At 39.8% G+C, this 16,794-nt stretch overlaps 1 protein-coding gene across 1 annotated transcript; it reads left to right on the top strand.

The window, feature by feature from the left end:
• The first annotated feature begins 5,952 nt into the window (after positions 1-5,952).
• nfil3-2 (nuclear factor, interleukin 3 regulated, member 2) lies at positions 5,953-15,197 on the top strand. The gene is made up of 2 exons (XM_053610751.1): positions 5,953-6,278; positions 11,185-15,197. The coding sequence occupies exon 2, from the start codon at positions 11,832-11,834 to the stop codon at positions 13,395-13,397; it is 1,566 nt and encodes a 521-aa protein (XP_053466726.1). The 5' UTR covers positions 5,953-6,278; positions 11,185-11,831; the 3' UTR covers positions 13,398-15,197.
• The last annotated feature ends 1,597 nt before the right edge of the window (positions 15,198-16,794 follow it).

The raw sequence follows: 16,794 nt of genomic DNA, 5'->3' as shown, positions 1-16,794 counted from the left end.
CCTGTGTTGCCTTGTGTATTTATGTGTGTTCAGTGTTTTTATATGTGAATAAATATTTGACATATATAAAGATTTCCTTTTTTTGCAATCAAACATGCAAAATAATATACAGTATGTCTTTTTTCTGTGTATAAATCAGATCTACTTATTAACTTAATATGTAAGAATATCTTTCTGATTACTTCATGGAAATTATGGTGCCGTACAGTAGGTGGATATACAGTAAGGAATTGAGATGGAAATATGGCACTGGATTTCATATTAAAATGACCACAAGTAAGCAAACAAAATCCAAAACTACTGAACTGCAGTGAAAATATACTTGTAGTAGTGGATTACTAGTACAATTTGAATGGAAAAATAAAATCTCTCTCTCTCGCTCTCTCACTGTCTTTTAAGAAGTTTTAATAAACTTCCTGTGTCTCCTTGTGCCTCTATAGCTGATCTTTTTATTATAGCTCAAGTTCTCTGGTCCGCTAGCTGGCATGTAGCCTGTGGCAGAAACACTGCTTTAACTGACTGGCAGGGCTCCTTACCTGTGTTTGGCAATCACACAACTCTTGCAGGACTGAACAGGACCCAGACACTCACGCATTTATCCAAACAATCTTTTACTGGAAGTCACCACAGCAGAATAATTGCATTTATTCCTGGGATTTTCTGATGTATGGGTGGTAGCACCTAGACTTCTTGGAAGATGATTCACAAATGATGTCACAGTAAGATCAAACAGTTTGTTGCACAAAGAATTACCTGTAAGAAAAACATCTTATTCATCTTAACTCTTAAATTGCTGTATGAAGTATAGCAAGCATTACTCTCAGGAGTTCAGAGGTTATTCCATGTACAGCCTTTAATATATACAGTATCTCACAAAAGTGAGTACACCCCTCATATTTTTGTAAATATTTGATTATATCTTTTAATGTGACAACACTGAAGAAATGACACTGAAGAAATGAGTGTACAGCTTAATTTGCTGTCCCCTCAAAATAACTCAACACAAAGCCATTAATGTCTAAACTGCTAGCAACAAAAGTGAGTACACCCCTAAGTGAAAATGTTCAAATTGGGCCCAATTCGCCATTTTCCCTCCCCGGTGTCATGCGACTTGTTAGTGTTACAAGGTCTCAGGTGTGAATGGGGACAAGATGTGTTAAATTTGGTGTCATCGCTCTCACACTCCCTCATACTGGTCACTGGAAGTTCAACATGGCACCTCATGGCAAAGACCTCTCTGAGGATCTCAAAAAAAGAATTGTTGCTCTACATAAATATGGCCTAGGCTATAAGAAGATTGCCAAGACCCTGACACTGAGCTGCAGCACGGTGGCCAAGACCATACAGCGGTTTAACAGGACAGGTTCCACTCAGAAAAGGTCTCACAATGGTCAACCAAAGAAGTTGAGTGCACCTGCTCAGCATCATATCCAGAGGTTGTCTTTGGGAAATAGACGCATGAGTGCTGCCAGCACTGCTGCAGAGGTTGAAGGGGTGGGGGGTCAGCCTGTCAGTGCTCAGACCATACGCCGCACAATGCATCAAATTGGTCTGCATGGCTATCGTCCCAGAAGGAAGCCTCTTCTAAAGATGATGCACAAGAAAGCCTGCAAACAGTTTGCTGAAGACAAGCAGACTAAGGACATGGATTACTGGAACCATGTCCTGTGGTCTGATGAGACCAAGATAAACTTATTTGGTTCAGATGGTGTCAAGTGTGTGTGGCAGCAACCAGGTGAGGAGTACAAAGACAAGTGTGTCTTGCCTACAGTCAAGCATGGTGGTGGGAGTGTCATGGTCTGGGGCTGCATGAGTGCTGCCGGCACTGGGGAGCTACAGTTCATTGAGGGAACCATGATTGCCAACATGTACTGTGACATACTTAAGCAGAGCATGATCAGTATGCAGTATTCCAGCATGATAACGACACCAAACACACCTCCAAGACAACCAACCTGCCTTGCTAAAGAAGCTGAAGGTGAAGGTGATGGACTGGCCAAGCATTTCTCCAGACCTAAATCCTATTGAGCATCTGTGGGGCATTCTCAAACGGAAGGTGGAGGAGCACAAGGTCTCTAACTTCCACCAGCTCTGTGATGTCATCATGGAGGAGTGGAAGAGTACTCCAGTGGCAACCTGTGAAGCTCTGGTGAACTCTATGCACAAGAGGGTTAAGGCAGTGCTGGAAAATAATGGTGGCCACACAAAATATTGACACTTTGGGCCCAATTTGGACATTTTCACTTAGGGGTGTGCTCACTTTTGTTGCCAACAGTTTAGACATTAATGGCTGTGTGTTTATTTATTTTGAGGGGACAGCAAATTTACACTGTTACACAAGCTGTACACTCACTAATTTACATTGTAGCAAACTGTCCTTTCTTCAGTGTTGTCACATTAAAAGATATAATCAAATATTTACAAAAATGTGAGGGGTGTACTCACTTTTGTGAGATACTGTATATAGGAACAAATATTCACAGCTAATTTTTGATTCTAAAAAGAGCCAGACTGAAAACATGCACCATATGCAGATCCTTCTCAAATTAAAATAGAAATGAATGGCCTAAGCAGTTTTTTTATTCTAATTTATGAACTGAATAGTAACTTCATTATCTATCTACTGTATACAGTACATCCAAACTAAAGCTGGTTACACAACATTGATGACTGTCAATCTACAGTAAATCCAAAAACTATGAAGTGTGTAACAGCACTTGAACACATTAACTACACACAACAAGGACTGAGAAGTCAGCCAGACTGATGATATACACTCCCTGGCCAAAAAAAAAAAGTTGCAACCTCTAAAATTTCATTGCACCACATTTAGCTTTGATTACATGCGCACATTCGTCATGGCATTGTTTCGACAACCTTGTGCAATGTCACAACATTTATTCCCATCCAGAGTTACATTCATTTTTGGTCTGAGATTTCGTATTGTGGACAGGAGAGTCTAACCACTCCATAAAGTCTTCTCTAGCACATCCCAAAGCCTTTCAATGGAGTTCAGGTCAGGACTCTGTGGTGGCCAATTCCTGTGTGAAAATGATTCCTCATGCTCCTTGAACCACTCTTTCACAATTTGAGCCTGATGAATCTTGGTATTGTTATCCTGGAATATGCCTGTGCTGTCAAGGGACAAAAGATCCATTGATATGATAACCTGTTCATGCAGTAGATTCAGGTCCTCAGCTAACTTTAATTTATTGCCGCATAATGTTGCTGAGCCTAATACCTAACCAACTGAAGCAACCCCAGGTCATAACACTTCCTCCAGAGGCTTGTACAGTAGGCATTATGCATGATGGGTGCATCGCTTTATGTGCTTCCTATCTTACCCTAATGCACCCATTGCTTTGGAATAGGGTAAATCTGGAATGATCAGACCACATAACCTTTGTCCATTACTCCACAGTTATGCTCCCTAGCGAATTGAAGGCGTTTTTATCTGATTGCCCTCACACTGATTAGGCCACATAGCTGTTTAGTCCCAATCCTGTAAGCTCTCGTCACATTGTGCATGTGGAAATGCTCTTACTTTCACTATTAAACATAAGACTGAGTTCTACTGTGTGACTTCACCACGTATTTTAAACATCTCTGATCTTCAAGATTTTGAACATTCATTTTTCTGACCACATTTCATCCTCAACGTTCACAGATCACCACTCTCCTTCCAGGTTTTAATAATGTGTTGGACAGTTCTTAACCCAATTCCAGGCATTTCATCAATCTCCTTAGCTGTTTTCTTTGCTTGATGCTAGGCCTATAATTTGCCCTTTCTGAAACACAGTAACATGTTTTCCACGACCATAGGATAAGTATTCCAACATAGTTGTTTAAGAAATGAGTAGACTTGTATATGGCAGGGAAGTGATCTCCATAATCAGGATTAATTTCTACAAACATATTCTTCATCCACAAGAGGGCAGCAATTACGTAATTCTTTTATTACTCCTTAGCTCGGACGTTGAACAGTTGATGTAATGCAGCGCTTATCATATGATTTTAAAGTCATTTAATTAATATATGGAATGACTGATTCTACATAAAGCCCAACTACAGCGTGAACAAAGCAATTAAAGTATAAACCCGTGTTACCGCAGACTAACAATGATCGGGTTTTTTTTTTTATTTTATTTTTTTATATATATATAATCTTTCACAGAAACTGAAATGGTAAGGTCTTTACACATTTCCCATTTTATTAAATATGAATGGTGCAAAATGAAAAAAGATAGTGTGAAACTAAGGGCACACTGCTTCTGTAAATGTGTTCCTTAAATGTAACACATTGCTCACACTCATATCAGTAGATCAGCATATCATTTCACAGATTTAGAAGAATACAAGGCTAATTTTATTCTAGTCAGCAATGTGATACACTAAACACTCTCATGTTCCTGTGAAAGAACATGAAAGCCCTAGGGGTTCTCAATAAGTCACATCCTAAAATGAGGGCCAATCTATTACATGTGACCACTGCTGCTGAGTAAATCTTCCATTTGGGGGATAGCCCAGCTTAATGTAAAATTAGGTCATTCTGGAGTGCCAAGTATTGAGTGGCAGTTGAGCTCAGGTAAAAGAGCTTGTTTTAATGAAAATCCCAGTGCCTCCCAACATCACACACACAGAGACACACACACACACACACACACACAGACACACACACAAAATCCTGAGCTTCTTCGCTCATCCGACCCCCTTCACCCTTTATGCAGCATGAGACAATGGCTGTTACTAGGCAGGCTTGGTGACAGTTACCATGGGAACCGCCTACCCACGAAGCTGGGTGGGGTAGGGTGGGGTACATGGGGGAAGTGGGCGGGACCAATGAGAAGAAGGGGGAGCAAGAGAATTGGCAAGTTCAATTCCATCGCAATGCTGCCATGAATGCCACCACTGACAGACAAAAGAAATAAAAGCCAAGAGGGTTAAAAAAAAAAAATGATAGATGCATAAAATAGCCTATAGAGCTTTCAGCCTTAAACTGAGCTGTGATGGACAGGATAGCTTTATGAAAACATAAATGATGGTCAAATACTGTAATTACCAGACCCATGCAGTTTAAAATAAATCCATCATCTTTGTGTTGAGGTGTCATCAGACCATAATTTGAGATAGGATGCTACTTAAGTTTTATTTTCCTCACAGGCATTCATGAGTCACAACAAGGGGAGGGTGCAGATTTAATTGTTCAGTGGCTTGCTTACAAAAGTAATGGAGGTCTTGTTGGTGCTTGTTATATAATTTTCCATTAAAGACCTATGGTTATTTCTGGTGATTAAACTAGCTTCAGCAGACAGACTCCAGACAGTTAAATACATCTTTGATACGTTGTATTCACATGCATAATATTGCTGAGTGCTTGATAATTTACAAATAATACTTGCCTATGAAAAAATATGGCTTCACTGTTTTACCTTGCACATATTACCTAACACTAAGGGGGCAACAGTGCAGTGAGTCAAGCCCATGGATATACAGGATCCAAACACTCACAGAAGACATGCTCCCTGGTACATGTTAATAGCATAGGTTGTTATTGGTGGCCTAGCAGTTCTTCTCTACCTAATTCCTTGTCCAGATCCTGACTGACAAAGCGCGTAAACTCTCAGCTTTAATCTTTGTGGTTAAGTGGGCGGTCATTTTACAATTTTATAGCCTGTGTAGTAACACACACACCAAAAAAAAAACACTAATACTTAAACACATACACTATTTTCATATCTTCAGGTTTTGAATTAGTATAGTGTCAGAGGGATCATAGCTCCCCTCCTACAAGCCTCTCCCAAACGTTTCTTTTTATATCGTCTCTGAGAGGGCTTGTTTCTAAAAATGTCTTCTGTTCTCTAGATTTCAGGATCTCTCTCTCTCTCTCTGGTAACCTTATTATATGCATGGAGCACGCCTGGCTACGTGCCTAGTTCCTCCCTGCTCTCTCCCTGCTGCTGCAACATGGTTCGAGGATGGACTGAGAGAGAGAGAGAGAGAGAGAGAGAGAGTTATGCAACTAGTTATGCAACTGTGACCTACTAACATATATTTCCAGCACAGTGAGGGAGGGAGGACATTGGAGCGCCTCAACAACACAACACGAGGAACCAAAATACGACTCACACTGAACGCGTGCCCGCATACGAGCAGAGTGCTGAACGAGAATCGTGACACTTTGCATGTCTTATCAATTTCTGCCTATCTGATACCGGCTACAGAGCGACCAGCGTCTGTGTTGTGGCGATTAATTTGGATACGCATGTAAAGCACCAACGGTAAGCTTTTTTTTTTTTTTAAATAATTTACCTATAATTTTTGGTTTCATTGTGTAAATGCATGGCGTTTGGAGGGTCAGCTGGAAGTCAGTAGCTGCAATACCAGTCAGCGGCGGAAACACAATAAACACGCCGGTCGGAATATGACATAATATGCCAAATATTATTGTTTAAACATGTTGCCCTGTCTAACATCTTCTTGCATACGGAAAAGCGTTGCCCACACGTAGCCTACAGAGTGGAATACTACAGGCTTTTGTTTCATGCTTGTGCCCTTAACATGCGGTCATTAGACATCCAGCTCTTGGTCTGGGTGCATTTTCTCAATGTCAAGGCGAGGCTCGTAGCCCCTTCTCCATATTCCAGCGCGGGATTACTGCTTACAGCAGCACGAGCCAACGAGTGCACGAGACCTAACGCGTCTATTGCTTATGCTATATTATACCATTATAGCTTTCAGGACGGATGTGTTTGACATTTAGTTCATAGTAAATAGTTACAATTTACCTCTGGTATTAAATTGTGGTATCATTTCCCTGAGTCTGATGTGCCAGATAAAATGAGAAGGAGTTTCTGATTCCGGTTAACATGCGGAGATGATGACACGCTTCTGGCCGTCACGTGTGACCTGCAGTCCCGATAAAGGTTAACGCGGGTGTTTGTCGAGCCACCCCGTTAACTCTGTCCTTCCAGTGCAGGGGGGAATTAACTTACTGCCCCGGGGAGAATTAACCTATAGCCCAGCGCTTCCCTTGTTTATGGCTCGACTGTTGACTTTGGCTGAAGGAGAAGTGACCGCCCGGAACTTTTGAACTAAACTGACTGGAACCAGAATTTCAGGCCAAAACTAACTGAACTAGCGGTGTTTTTCTGACCGCAATCTTCACTCAGTTCTTTTTATACCTGTATGTTTTTAAATCAGTAAATTCCTTGTGTCGTTCTGCGGTTAGCTGACGGCTACCTGATGTGTGTGTGTGTGCTTTGTGTACAAAACTAGCCTACTAACCTACTTTCCTCAAGTTCAAGTGTTTCAAGAATATCCTATTTCTGGCATATGGAGCAAAACGGAAACAACGTTTTAAAATATACATATAACTATATAAAATATAGTTAATCGGTCGGGGTTACGCAGTACGAGGGTAGCAGTAATTAGTAGAAAGTGTTACACATCTACACAAATGGAGACAAAACAAAAACGGTTAATGTTGCAGGTGGTCGTGCTAGACAGTTTCATAACTATACTACTCTATCCATACTGTATATGAGATGCGATTACACTCTGGTTAATTCCTCGGATAGCTTGTTTGATGCCGTTGTGAACTCAGACTAAACACATGGGACATATTTTCCAGTTCCGAAGTAATTAAATGACCCGAGTCGGGCAAAAGATGATGCAATCGGCGGAAACCCCCGTGTACTATGATGCACAGGTTGTGTGTGTGTGTGTGTGTGTGTGTGTGCGATCGCCCGCGCTAATTCTGAATGTAGGTCATGTTTGTCAAAGGGAGGGAACATGTCATACAACAGATGAAACCAGAATAAGCACTCCACCATGTGCCGAAATGCTCACCATCATAACAAAGAGGACACACAACGGGGAAAGGGCGCGTCCTTGTGAACTGTCGTTTTCATTACTGTACATCACAGTTGTTCTCATAATTTCTTGATAATTGAAAGTAATTAACTTGTTCCCTTCCTGAATTGAAGTGTTGCCTAGAATGGCCTGGGGTCTGCATTGGACCAGTAAGTTTGGGAACAGCTTCTGCCCTTTCATTCCATTTGAGAGGAGAACTGTACAGAGCAAATAAATAGGCTTACGTTAAAAATTTGTTTGTGAAATATTTTACAAATCGGATTCACTAAGAGTGCCTACCCCAAGCAAATTTGCATGGATATTGATGGAATTGTATTTGCATAGGAAATTATCTTACCAAGTAAAAAGCAAATGACAAAGTATCCACTTTCTCATCTAATCAAACACTAACCAAAAAAACAGGATGGCAATTTTTTTTTTCCCAAATCAGCATGATCTGTTTGAGCTTGATCTGTTTGTGCGGTCAGCGTTTGAAGTCAGTAAATAAAGAGCAAAAGTATAATATTGATGGATTTAACAATGGAAAATGTCAACTAAATGACACTGCATGTCTGAGAGATCCACAAAACTCAAATCAAGTCATCTGAAAGCAGCAGGCATGAATTGTCCTTTTTTTAAGAGAAGATGAGACCAACCACAGGATTTAAACCCCCCACCCCACATGACAGTTATAATTTTACCCATGGGGTCAGGAGCTTGGCCGTTGCTATTTCCATTATTTAAAAGAAACCCCAAAGCAACATGTGCAGCGACTGCACCGATTTAGTTTCCATGCCTCGCCCCAACCTTTGACTACAGCAGTGTCTCTTTTCTGTGTCTGTAAGACTGCAAAACACTGAACATCCCCACTACAAAAAGTGAACATAGGACTGTTATCAGAGGTGATCACCACATTATTAATATGACTCTGGATTTATCTATTGTTCGACCACCCACCCACCCCCAAATTATCAAGAAGCGCAAGATCCTTTGTCTCACTCACCATTAATGATGTCTAATCCTTGATCTGCACTTTGGGAAAACCTAACCTGGTCTTAAAGTGGTTTCATTTTTTTTTACAGTGGTATATTGTTAAGTAATTGCTTGCATCAACCATATTTGATATTTTTTTACAAATTGGGCTACAAAGCTACATTATTTATTTCTAGGAAAATAGATCGTCCCAGAAGGATCCTTTACTTTCATAACCAGCAGTAGCATTTGTGAACATAATGTATTGTCATTCGGTCAAATTTGGTAAGCCAAATGGAAGTGACGTGCACAGTTGGGCAATGTTTAATACATAAATCACTCAATTATCACTCCTATGGAGATAGTGGTGTGGCCCTTTGTTAGCATTGCCAGCATTCAAGTCTGTCCTCTGACTGCAGTCATCTATGAACCGTTATTTTTCCCCTCCCTGCTTTCCTCTTTGTCTGACTCGTTCTATGTCTCAGTCTCCCTGAATCTTTTTCTCACCTCCCTCTATTTTTAGCTAAATATCTGACCCCTCCCACCCGTTTCCTAGCTCCAGCTCTTGCTGAAGCATTCCTGACCTATATTTGAGCACAGCCTTGTCTCACGCGCTGCCCAGTTTCTGGGTTAGTGGGCCAGCAAGGGAGAAAGTCTCTTTCTTTAACACTTAGTTCTGTGGCTCCAGGGATCTAAACGCTGAATATTAGATTAGCCAGTGTATAATACTTGTGTGGCATCTCTCTATTTAACCTCACTACCCACAAACTCTTGTGAGCTGTAACATGTTTATAAAAGTTTAACAGAAAAATTGCAGATTAGTCTTAAACCTGAACAATTTTGGTGTTATATTCACTTGCTGCTCATTATCAGCCTTTTCTAGCTATACATTTCTTACCAGATGAGAGAAGATTTTTAAAGTTTGACCAGTTTGAGAGAATTTATTTCCAGGTAAATAATGTTCTCACATACTCTGAGATGACAATGCCAAAGAAATGGTTCCCAGGTCATGAGATTATAAAGTCAAAAGAATATTATTTAATTGCAGCAAGTCCTATATTGTGATTTATCTGTGCCTTTAGGTTTCTTAGGAGGTATTAAATTAAGAAGTGTGAGTGTGTCCTTTTGAAAACCAATATGACACAACAAGCAACTGTGTTTCTGCCATTATATGACCTCAGAAGAAGGAAAATAGCAGATGTAAAGTCAAAATCACTTGCATTATGTTTTCCACAGAGCTTGCTCTGGCCAGGTGGGACTTTGTTACCTCCCCAGTGTGTTGGTTAAGTTGACAAAACATTCCCTTGTCACCCTTTTCCAAACACGGGCAGTGGGGCCTGTCTAGGCCTTTCAACTGATCTAATTCATAAGCGAGATTCTTGCCTGTTCTTCATTGTTAAGCAAATATATCTTGCCCTTCATCAACTGCCATCTGATAGCAATTTAGTGATTTATGCCCAGAAAATAACCACACTCAGCCTGCCTGGTTTTTGTTTTTTCCTGTCTGGGTGTTTTGGAATCTATTCACTGACCCATATATACATAGGAAACTGTACATGGTTGTACCTGTAAGATCTGTTGAAATCTATTACACATTACCAGATCTCTTGACTAGATTATTTAGACTGTGCACCCAAAGAAGAGAAACAGTAACATGTTAATGTTTCAAAAAGCATATACTTCAGCCTTGTTTTGATTTCCCCACTCTCAGTGATGTAATACAGGCTAGTGTTTCAGAATGTAAAAACAAATCATGTGCTCATTGCTAATGCTTGCCAGACATGCAGTTTTGGTCACAGCTCTCAATCCTGTAGGGGAATTTTGCACAAGGAAGATTAATGCTGTAAATTGGTGAGTCAAACAAATGGATTTAAGGGATGTCAAGTTGTAGGAATTAAAACAGAGTTACTAAGACAGTGTTGTCTATTTTTTATTTCTGCAAACTCTCTCTTTTGTTAGCACTACCTCATAATAGCCAACATTTAGACAGAGAACAGAGGTCATAGGTCACAGACACAGCAGATCAATAACAAGGGTAAAAGATCAGACAGTGGTTATACAGCACAAGAGACTATTGAGGGTTGCCATGGGTGACCATCCAACTAAAGCCAGACATGCTAAGCACAGGATTAGGTGAGGATCTCCCAATAATTATATATATATATATATATATATATATATATATATATATATATATATATATATCATTCCTAATTCCTAAATCCATCATATCTCTAGATGTTCTGGGAGGAATGGAGAGTTTTTTCTCACTGAAAAAATGACCAAAAAAAGTTGAAGACTGAGTGTTTATTTTCTTCTCAAGGGATTAACAGATATATGTTTTTGGTTTTGTGTCCACAGCCTTCTAACACATAGCCATCTGGAGGCTCAGATAGAGGTTGCACCCCTCCCCACTGTCTGACAAGCTGAGACAGACTGAGTGACCTACATCCTGCAATACGCCTCGAGCACTGGAGTCTGATTCTTCCAGCTTATTAACATAGCCTTGTTGAAAAGTGGGGGGAAAAAAACCCTGAAAACAAGCAAAAAGAACAGGTCACAGTGGCCCTAAGCTAATAGCTTCACATTCTTAAGACTTCAAGAACTTTTCTCCTTTTTCTGCCCTGTTTATCCCATTGGCTGTTGGAGTGGCTGGTTTGGGAGTGCACTGGATGATTAACCCTAGTTAAATGCAGGAAACTGTCACAGAGGCTCGCCTATTTTTGATCTTTTTAGCCAATCTGGAAACTTAACAAAGATTATTACTTATTTTTATTTAGGAACTTCAAATGCAAAATCAATGAGGTTGACCCTAACTGCAGCTAAAATTCCTCATAAGATTTTTGCTGATCCAGCTACTTAGTCCAACATTCAACACTACTAAAAGGTGGAGACCTTACAGCCATTTTGATAACCACCTTTCCCCTCCACCCCATCCCTTATATTCCCATCAGTAACCATTTCTGATGGTAGCAAGGAGATTCCAAACTGGATTCTTCTAAAGAATAATGGAAAGCTTGAACTCACAAAGCCCATTAAATTCCAGTGTAGGCAAAACCATAGAGAATAGAGAAACTTTCTCAGGCTATAACAACACTATTCCTTCACCCAAGGGCAACCCTCGTTCTGTCCGACATTTAAAAGCCAAGCCAAACATGACCTGCCGGCGCAAGCGTGAGTTTATCTCTGATGAGAAGAAAGATGCCTCCTACTGGGAGAAACGCCGCAAGAACAATGAAGCAGCTAAACGCTCCCGGGAAAAACGGAGACTCAATGACATGGTTTTGGAGAATAGGGTTATTGCACTGAATGATGAGAATGTACGTCTAAAAACAGAACTCCTGCAGCTGAAACTCAGATTTGGCCTCATCAGTGCAGCCTCCTACATGGAGAAGAGCCAGCAAATTGGAGGAACAATGAATGGAAGTTCTACTTGCTCTTCCTCTTCTTCCAGTCATTTCTACCAAGGCTACTCTAGTGGCTCCCAAGTGATGAACTCTGATTCTTCAGAGACTGAGCTGTCTGTCCGGGGTGAGGGACTTGCCCAGTTAGTAAAGTACTCTCCTAGAGGTTCTCTCTCAGATATGTCTGATGGTTCTTCCCGTGACAGTCCAGAGCCAATGAACTATGATATCAAGCAGGAAGGGCCAGGGATAGACATGGACATTGCAAATAGCACGACAACACCAATTATGTTCAACATCTCTCGTGATTTGTCCACACCACATACCTTTCAATCAGGATATCACAGCCACCAACAGCAGCCTCAGCACCAAGAGACTGCAGTCAGTGCTTCTGCGCCTCCAATGCAAACTGCTCAAAGAAGTGTCATCTTGTATCGCCCTAGCAGTGTCTCATATCCTGTAGAGAGTTCAAGACCTCAGGAAATCTCTCAACAGAGACTGTCACAGGTCCTACTCCAACCTACAGAGCGAGCTACCAAAAGCACTGAAAGCCTATCAGAGGCAACCAGTCAGCATGAAAGTAAAACTTTAGATAATCTGCCTTATGAATACTTAGATGGAGAAGCAGCAATGAAACCAGCATACAGGGCCCAACATCAGCAGCTTGTGGCTAGTTGTCAGAAGGCTGAGACTATGGCACCAGACCTTTGCAGACAAGGGGGTGAAGATCTGTACCACTGTGACAGCGCACAGGATGAGGAGCCTCCAGTACTGAGTTACGAAGGATGTCCCAGGAAAGAAGGGTACTATCATGGTCACTCAGGAAATGACACCTCCTTAAGTGATGGTGATCCCCGCAATTCTGACAAAGATGCATCCACTGATGATGAGTGCCCATCTTCATTTTGTTCTGAAACTGGCAGTTATCACCAGCAATCCCCTTTGGCTGGAGGGCCAAATTCCACCCCACAAAGCCAAAGCAGAGACAGTCAAGCAGAGGTCAAAGGTACAGCACTACCGCACAAACTACGCCTTAAGCACAGATCTCTGAGTAATGCTGGATCAGCAACTCAAGAATCACCAACTACACCACCAGCACATGTGCATCTATTACCTCAGCACCCTTACCTGGCGTTGCTTCAGTCCAACCAGCAACTACAGGTTGGTTGAGAAAGGGAGAGCCAGGGGTTTAGGGCCAGCCAACACCAGAGTTCTGCAAGCAGGCCACTTCAATAGAGCAAAGAAGGATGGATTCTGGAAAGAAAATCCTGGTGTATGCAACAGTATGAATAAGAGGCCTGACCAAGGGTGAGGGACACTATGGGACCCACTGTGGTAGAATGCTAACAGACATATCCTTTAGCCTTTTCCCGCCTGGTACTGGTGTGCATTGGGAGAAGAGACATAGATATAGAAATGTCAGTCCCAATAGCAGACATTAACATCTGGGTAAACTGTATTATACTGTAAAGACTGCTTTGTTTCTGTATCTCATTCTATAATTACAAAAGCACTTGTGCAGCAAACGAGAGGAGTGAACGAACTGTTCACATTTTTCCCAATCATAATTTGTTATAAGATGATGTCAAGGTAACAGCAAACATGGCAATAGAAACCATTTGTGAGGCATTCTAACCTACTCACTAACTGTAAATGCCTACTGGTTTGTGTCCATTTTTATACCAAATCAGAGGCTAGCTGTTCACCAGAAAACATATCAAAACATCTGAGCATTCTGGGAATATTCCCTTGACCAAAGAAAGACAATAGCTTTACATTTCATACCTCTGCCATACATATTTTTCATTTTCCCTATTCCTGAAAACATATTCACAATCACAGACATCACTTTCTCTTGTCGAGACACTTGGTTTGTATATTACTGTGATATAATTATTATATATAAATATATATTTTAAGAATAAAATCAAGGTTTTTTTTGTTGTTTTTTTTGGAAAAAAAAAAAAAAACTACAAGGGCAAAAAGGATTTAGACGACTCACTAATTTGTCAAAAATACAGTATAGTATCATTGTGTTTACTGTTCAGGTGTCATTTAAGTACCTTTTTTATTGTTTAATTGTTATTTTAAAAGTTCTCATTGTTTTCAGTAACTTACCTTTTTAATGAAAATCAAAATGCTTAAAAAAGCAGAGGTATGTGGGATGTCATAGATTAAACAGTGCAATTTTAATGCATTTACAGCAATTACATAAGACTGGAAATAAATAAAATGTAACCAACAAAAATGCTTTAACAGGTCCAAGCTTTTACAAATAGGTAACTGAGTTACATCAGTATTAAGAAGCTGCTGTTTGCAGCCATGATTTTGATGTCCTGCCCTTGAACTCTTACTTAAGCCATTCTGATGTTCACAGAATCTGTATGTCAGTTGTAGGCACAACCCTACATATTTCCCTTTACTTTTCAGAGTGAATACTCTTACTGAGGACAGGAACAATCTAACTTATCTTACTGAAAAAAATGATTTTTTTTTTTTATGTGCCTCATTTAGACTCACTGTCTTTTTAATTTTTAAGTCAAGTCTACATGTCATGTCAGTCTTGCATAAAGCACTTATTAATGTATAAATGTAAAGTTTCTTCTACCCTGGATGACACTGTATTCTGTGCTTTTTATTTTTTAATTATGTGTGATTTTTGAGAAAAGTGTTGTACTGTTTTCATGTATTTAAACTCCCCTCTGTCATTTTCACCCCTTTCCCTTTTCAAAGCCTTTCCCCTCATTCTATCAATGTGTATTAAATTCAGTGATCTTTGTGTTTTCTGTTCATATGTTCATGAAAAAGAAACAAAGATTCAATAAGACTTGTGTTATGGAGTGACACTGTTGTCACACTCTCTGTTCTGAAATGGATTCATGATGTTACAACACTAATATACATCAAAGACATTGGGTGCATTTGAAAAAATAAAATTAAATTAAAAAAAACAATAAAAAGGATATTGCTTTTCTGAACATTGGTGAGTTTCTTCAGTTCTTATTATAATTGTAGTATTCTTCCTATAATTTATAACTATGCTCCATTTAACTTCTGTAAAAAAAAATTTTTGTAATACTTTGTGATACATATCTACTGATGCAAAGAAGAGTATTAACATAGCTTATATAACATTCCAAACTTTCAGACCTGTTTCTAATCAGATGGAATGTGCCTTTTATTTGAGCAAACAACTAAACAATAGCTGAATGTGAGAATGTTGCTAATCTACCACAGGACAGCATTCTTCATTGGGGAGAGTGTTATGGCACTAGAGCTTTGAGCAGATGCTGAAGTCCTGAGTCAGGTTAGCTCAAAGAGACCTGACACACTGACACACTTTGTCTCAGACCCACTTATGCATGTTCACTTCCCTGATGTAATACTGCCCTAGTTACTCATCCTAGTTACTCAGCCTACTGCTAAATCCAGCTAGGCAGCAAAATGGAAGACACACAGACACACACACACACACACTTAAAAATACATGCACATTTAGTTTGTTGTTGTCTTTGCACAAGAAAACACAAGTTTCAAAAACATGTACCAGAGCACCCCAAAAGTCATAACTAATGAAACGCAACAACACACCATAGCAATTTAAGTTTCCTTCAAAGGGGAAGAAAATAAAGCACATGAATACAATGTAACAGCCTGAATCACTGCCTCTCCCTCTCTTTTTTTCAATTTCACTTGTCCATAATGCTTTACAGCAATGTGGCTCTATAGAAACCAGTACTGTGGAATCAATAACATATTAAACAAGCACATTTATATAAACTTGTGATTTGTGTCAGAGCCATGCTGTTATAGAAAATTAATGCACACCTTCTGAAAAATCAGATTTAACAATTCAAAAGTGCTGTGGTTGGTGTATGTATTGCTGCATCAGTGCCTTTGTTGTATAGTTTTACAGTAACGTTAATTATACTGTATATTTTACTGTAGTCACAGCAATTGTACAGTAGCTTTACACTAAGGCCATTTGACACAGTATAAATATTTACACAGTACTGTAACTATTTTTTCCATAACACCACACGAGTGTAAAAAGTGTATTATACTTGGTTGCACACAGTATTTGCTGTAGAAATTACAGAAATTATTTACGATGTATTAAGCAAGCAGGACATCAGACCATGTTCAAGGCCATAATCTAGTTAAGCAACCTCAAATTCCCTAGCTATGAGGGCCTGGAAAATAAAAAGATCTGGCCTATGATTCAGTTTCTTGGCCTTAGCGGTCATATTTTGCAACAGCCTTACCAACAGGTGCCTAAGAACAGAAAAAAATAGAAGCAACTCTCAGGGATATATATATATATATATATATATATATATATATATATATATATATATATATATATATATATATATATAACCACTGGGAATATTATGCAAACTGGGCTAAAAAGAAGGACAGACATGCCTTAAAGCAGACAGGACAAGTCTGGAACGGAAATAAGTCTGGGAGTGAGGGACAGAGAGGGAGAAAGATCACCCACTGTGACATACAGCTTTTCTCTAATCATTTTATTGACTGCATTTAGAAGGAAGCCATGTTTAAA

The sequence above is a fragment of the Ictalurus furcatus genome, chromosome 2, assembly GCF_023375685.1.
Source record: "Ictalurus furcatus strain D&B chromosome 2, Billie_1.0, whole genome shotgun sequence".
NCBI lineage: Eukaryota > Metazoa > Chordata > Actinopteri > Siluriformes > Ictaluridae > Ictalurus > Ictalurus furcatus.
Note: the sequence above shows the minus strand (reverse complement) of the source record. Positions and strands in the feature narration are given on the sequence as shown.